Genomic DNA, 5,821 nt, shown 5'->3' with positions numbered 1-5,821 from the left:
GCTGTTCATATTTAGCTTCTTTACTTAGACCTTCAAGCCTTATAATGTGTTTCATTTAACTTATTTTTAGAGAAAAAAATGTTTTTTCAGTTTATTTAGAGAATTTGTAAAAAAAAACTTTCCTGAAATAAGTATTGTGATGGGTTGTTTGTCGTTGCTATTTGCTAGTCCTACTCTTTCATGGATTGTCACTTGTCAGGAATAAATCATGCAGACCCCAGAGTATAACTAACTACTAAGCCCAATGGCTGTAAATTAACATTTAACTCAATTAAAAAAAAACATTTTAATTGGAGTTATAAAATATAACAAATGTGATTACATGATTGATGTGCAAATGCATGTAGGCAAGTATGCGACAGAATGGGTGCTACAATTTTTTTTTGGCAAATAATTTGCCAGGCAAAAAGCCAAACCATTAGTAAGAACCTATCCATGACTTATGTTTCTTATTAACCATTAGATTCAAAATTGGCATCTCTAGTTTGACTTTTTTAAGAGCTCTAGTTTGACTTAGGTTATGTTCATGAAAATTGATAACTGAAATTACAAATTTAGTTTATTAAATTATAAGTATTTAATAAAATTAACTATTGAAATAACTGAAAATAATAAAATTATGATTTATTTTAAAAAAGATAAGTAAGAAATTTGACAAGTATATTAAGGATAAAAATGAAAGAAAATATAAAAACTAAAAGTTAAATATTAGTGTTTTAAAAAATGATACTTCAACTAACGTTTAAAAAACGTTAAAAACTAATAAAAAATTACTAAAAATACTTATTTAGCAAATAGTTGAATAAGCTTTTAAGCTAATAAAAAAAATTAAAAACTAAGTTAAATGTCTTAATAAATATAGTCTTATAAATGAGTGGGTTTAAAATTTACATATGATGCAAACTGCGATTAATCAAATTAAAAAAAAGTGGCTTTATTTTTTTTCTAATTGGGGCTCTTAGTATCTGAAAACTGCTTTGATTATTGACTTTGGTTATGAGATATGTTAGCTAAATCCGCTTAAGGGAGTAAAGCTATAAAGATTTTCAAAGAAAACCAACCGCTGCATTTCAATTTTGTGCCCCCAATGCTGGCTATAAATTTAAATTGATTATTATAGGAATTAAGAGGAGAATTGGTTCCGCACTCTGGTCTTAATTAAACCACGGTTCAACATGAATGTGATTACAAAGAGCAAGCATGCATGATTCCTATAAAGCACACTATTTAAAAAGAATAAAGAGTGGTTCTTTTGACCCAACTTCCTCTTGTTCTTTTCACCAAAAGGGGAAGATCTAAAATGAATCTTGTATTGGGGTATTCATTTTCCTGTTGCATGGTTGGCTAGCTGCATACGTCCAATATGAGACACCCTTGATGAAGAAATTAGCGGTGCTTCTTCATCAATTTTCATATCAGAAAGAGAACCATTGCCTCCACCACTTCCCCTATTGCTACTAACATTATCTGGCACATAAAAATCAGATGACCTCTTCTCGAATTTCCAGTCCTGTATGTCAATCGAATTTGACGAGACCAGATCAATAAACTAGAAATTAAAATGACCATGCTAAAATATGCGTGAAAACATTTTCATGATCTTTACCTGTTACTTCATTCTTAAAACTCTTGCTACGATGTATAACAAGTTTACATAGACTCAAATACAAATACTAATAAGTGTGTCAAGAAGATACCTTGGTGATTCGATCTGGAATAATTTCATCTGGTGATTGAGAAGCTCGAAAATCCTTAACCTTTATGTAATTGTACATCACAACTCCACATAGTGCTGCAGGTAGAACATGTAAGGATGAAGAGGGAGGGATATTAAATCATATATTTCAAACAAAACTTACCAATAGCATAGCCAATTATATTCAGCCAAGTTATTGTAGACTCTGGAAATATAACAGTTGAAAGGGCTATCAATATCCAGTCCTTAAGCACCCCAGCAACCCGTATGGTTACAGCGCCAGTTCTACCGACTACTAAGAAAATGGAAAAATTCAAGGCTAGAGCACATAGAGCATTGGAAAAGAAGATCCAAAAATTGAACTGAATCTGTGAAACTTCCATAACAGGCTTTTCCAGCAGGTACCAGGGCACAGAGAGAAACACAAAACTACATATACCAAAGTACAAAAGAATGAACAGATCACATATGGTATGATGGTTTGGTTGATAAGCAAACATTGATAATCCCAATATCATCACATTTTTTTACTTAATGGAGGAAATGAAATAGATCTGACATAAATCGAAGAAACTAAAATACAAGAAAGACTGCATATTGCATATTACTCACATGTATGCATGTTGTACATTGCCCCAAAATCAGTATTACTAACATAATTATCTACTAAATCACATGTATATGGAGAAAAGTATATCAACATTGATAGAAGTTATTCCCCAAGTCCATTAGAGCTTGAATTGTCTGGTTAGTGGGAAAAGAGAAATCTGTCCATGTGGGTTAATATGACCACTACACTGACTCAATTGACTATTTATTTACTCGTTGAAAACATCAACATAATATACCTGCATGGAGCTATGTAATATAAGCTTGTAATAGGATTTAAACTCAAGCCCTTCTTCTGTAAAAGGACTTGTGTTAAGACCAGTCTCAAAGCTTCAGCAAAGATGCCGGTGACCTGATAAACTGTACCAACTACATTAAAATGAATTTCTCCGTAGGAGGAAATGACAACTCCAACACTGACCAGCAACATGTTGAAGAACATATCACACCTTGCTTTGTCGGTGCCACACATAACAGCCATGAGGAATGTTGCCACAGGCACTGAAACATCAAGTTTTAGAATTAAGAAAGTATCATTCAGACAGTAAGCAAGCAAGTGAAGACCGCTAAATACGTACTCAGAGCTTTGAGCATCTGGATAAAAGCCACAGAAATATGCAAATAAGCTGTGTTACCAAACCTGTAAAAACCAAAAACATAATTATTTCTTCATAAGTACTGACATTACATGAGGTGTAAACATGTAAATAAGAAAACATAGAAGATCTGCCAAAGTAAACATTGAATTATTCAAGTGAACTATCATAATTTCTTTTCTTAGAAGCATCATACTTTGAACAGATTAAAATGACAGAGAATGAACAAATTCCAAATGTGTAGGTGAGACAAAAAGTAAAATCTACTCTACGGCAATCATATTATAAAAATTTAAGGCCACTGGTAATCCATTCTGAGGAGTCTGATAATGACCCTTTCATCAGATGGAGAATCATAGTAATTCCAAGTACCAGATGGTCTTCACTCTTTATTATGCCAGATTCTCTGACAAAGGGTTTTTCTATTGAGAAATTAGAACTTAGAACTTCATGCCTACAGCGCCATCTTAATAGTTTTGGTCATTGCAAGAGTGGCATCTCCAGACTAATGCAGGCTAATAAAACTTCTATACCACACTGGAAGCATAAGAATTTTCTTAAACAGAATTACAGTAGAACAAAATTTTGCAATCTAAGCTTGGCTGGTTCCTGCTCCCTAGTTCGGACAATCCAGAAAGCTGATGGAACAAAAAAACTAGTCAAGAACTGGCCAAAAGCAGTCAAAACCATCTATTTTTGCTTTTTCAAAATTTCATCAATAAATAAAGGCTCAATTTGTTTCTTTCACATGCACTTATCAAATCAAACATGATTAGAAACATAAACGTGAGGGATATCTCCCGTTATCAAAGGCTTATGTTTATCCCAACTCAGAGCAAGTTCAGTTTGCCCATGTTGTAGTGCTTACCAAAGACTTGATGCAAAGAAGGCACTTATTGGTATCACGCAAGTAGCATATCTGCAATAGAAGGAAGTGTTTAAGAAATAATTTGGTCAAAGGAGAACAAGCTCAAAAAGGCTTCAACTCAAAGACACTCACATTTCAAATGTCATTTTAACAGGAGTGACAACCTGCAATACAGAGAAAATGAATATAAATTAAGATAAGTAGGTAATACCATTCAAATAGCCAGATTATAAAAGTGATCAAATCACTGAAAACAACGGTTAAAGGCAGTAAAAGCTCAATCGAGTACAGAGGAAGGTTTGTGCAGATGAAGCGAAGGACCACATCCTAATGAAAGTGAACACTGACATCAACGTGAATAGATGCATGTAAAAAAATGTTTAAAAAATCACATCATTGAGATTCACCCGACAAGAAAGAAAGAAAAAAAACTATAATTAAAGGTAACATAACACTGTAACAAACTGAACATGACAGAGGTCCCTAGATGCAATCAAGATCAAAGCCTAAATTCCAATAAAGAGCACAGTAACATCCACTGTATTCAACAACTTTGTGGTCAAGCCACATTGAATATTAAAGGCAATCAAATCAAAATTGATCATAAATCAGGAAAAAGGAGCATATTCCCAAAGTACAACACAACACAAAAAATGGCATAACATACCTTAAAGACCCGGACAAGAAAAAACGTCACTGCCCCAGAAAAGCCCATGTGAATCATGGTGAGTGTTATTGGAAGCGGAAAGTTAAAGTACTTTGGAGACAAAACCCACTACAAAAAAAAAATAAAAATATATATATATATATATATATATATATATATATATATATATATATATATATATATATATATATATATATATATATATATAAATGATACCACATTGGTAATGCTTTAACTAAAAGTAAAAACTAGTCTAACCCAAGAATTGAAGTGGCTACATTATTACATTATATACATACCTTGTTGTACAAAATGACTCCAGAAGAAAGCAAAATGTAGATGAACAAGTAGAAATAAGTGAGAAGAGTTTTGTTCATCATTGGAGTTTAGTTACACGAGAATCCTTGTGGCCCCCAAAGAAAGAAGCTTCCGCAGCAGAAGCAGTTTCAGTTACACGAGAATTCAAAATTGGCAAGGGTTGACCGCAGTTGTTTAAGACCCATTTCCTAAAATGAAGTAAAGTTCGTATCTTTGGAGTTGCAGCATCGATTCAAACGCTGGAACATGAAGAAGAGAAAAAAGGGGCACGTGCAGAAAAAAAGTGGGAGAAGATAAATTGTGGCGATCTATGGCGCGAGCGCGAGTGACGTTGAAATCGAAAAGAAAGCGCGTGAGGGAGCATGTGCGTGAAATGGTGTGAATGTGATGCAGCAGAGCAGAGGATGACTTGATGAGTAACGCACCTGCAACATTGGTGGTACTACACAGTACAGTGCCCACTACTTTATAAATTATTTTTTGGTTTCAGAGTAATTACTTTTTTTATTTAGATTAGATTATTAATTATAAATAATAAAATATTAAATTTGGCTAACGTACAAATTTTTTTAATATAAATACATTTATCAAATTATAGCTAAAAAATATTTTAAAATACAATAATGTAATGTAGCTTAATAACATAATTATATCATAAAAAATGCATTCGTTAAAATTCTTAAAATATTTTATTCAAATATTTAATACAATCATATATTTTAATTTTAATTTGAAATTATTAATTAAACTACAAAATTCTTGCGTCAGCTTATGCACACTGGTCTATCGATTATATTATGAGCTTTAGTTCTCTAGCAGAAAATAATTCGGTGGGTTTGAAGGGGAAAAAAGAAAAAAACAACCTTTGACGGTCTTTGTAAGTTGTAATAATACTCAAGGTTTTTAAAATTTGACAAACCTTATTAAATTCGTGAACCCGTTATTAAATTCAAGGTTTTTAAATTCCTTGTAAGTTTATACTTTTTGGTTTATTTTCACCTGTTATATGTTGAACCCATTTTTAGCAGTCTATTCCCATTCATTTAATGAGGTGATTTGTTTGTGTT

At 32.4% G+C, this 5,821-nt stretch overlaps 1 protein-coding gene across 3 annotated transcripts; it reads right to left on the bottom strand.

Moving 5' to 3' along the window:
* Positions 1 to 1,005: 1,005 nt before the first annotated feature.
* LOC100798271 (probable sugar phosphate/phosphate translocator At3g17430) lies at positions 1,006 to 5,304 on the bottom strand. 3 transcript variants are annotated; one of them, XM_041011319.1, is made up of 9 exons: positions 4,736 to 5,304; positions 4,437 to 4,544; positions 3,902 to 3,933; positions 3,770 to 3,820; positions 2,884 to 2,945; positions 2,545 to 2,806; positions 1,860 to 2,125; positions 1,698 to 1,792; positions 1,008 to 1,510 (listed from the first exon to the last, which is right to left on the bottom strand). In XM_041011319.1, the coding sequence occupies exons 1-9, from the start codon at positions 4,814 to 4,816 to the stop codon at positions 1,322 to 1,324; spliced, it is 1,146 nt and encodes a 381-aa protein (XP_040867253.1). In that variant the 5' UTR covers positions 4,817 to 5,304; the 3' UTR covers positions 1,008 to 1,321. The 3 variants fall into 3 exon arrangements, with proteins under 3 accessions (XP_040867254.1, XP_040867253.1, XP_040867255.1); XM_041011320.1 differs by lacking the exon at positions 4,437 to 4,544 and having other exon boundaries at positions 1,006 to 1,510; XM_041011321.1 differs by lacking the exons at positions 4,437 to 4,544; positions 4,736 to 5,304 and adding an exon at positions 4,059 to 4,420 and having other exon boundaries at positions 1,009 to 1,510.
* Between the last annotated feature and the right edge of the window lie 517 nt (positions 5,305 to 5,821).

Source organism: Glycine max, chromosome 17 (genome assembly GCF_000004515.6).
Source record: "Glycine max cultivar Williams 82 chromosome 17, Glycine_max_v4.0, whole genome shotgun sequence".
Taxonomy (NCBI): domain Eukaryota; kingdom Viridiplantae; phylum Streptophyta; class Magnoliopsida; order Fabales; family Fabaceae; genus Glycine; species Glycine max.
Note: the sequence above shows the minus strand (reverse complement) of the source record. Positions and strands in the feature narration are given on the sequence as shown.

What these genes read in the sequence shown, in the direction of transcription:
- LOC100798271 (XM_041011319.1), bottom strand. Translation starts at nt 4,816, where the DNA reads ATGATGAACAAAACTCTTCTCACTTATTTCTACTTGTTCATCTACATT. An exon ending in TTCTTTGCATCAAGTCTTTG is followed by an intron (nt 2,946 to 3,769) that starts GTAAGCACTACA and finishes TGGTTTTTACAG; the next exon opens with GTTTGGTAACACAGCTTATT. An exon ending in TTCCAGATCGAATCACCAAG is followed by an intron (nt 1,511 to 1,697) that starts GTATCTTCTTGA and finishes ATTGACATACAG; the next exon opens with GACTGGAAATTCGAGAAGAG.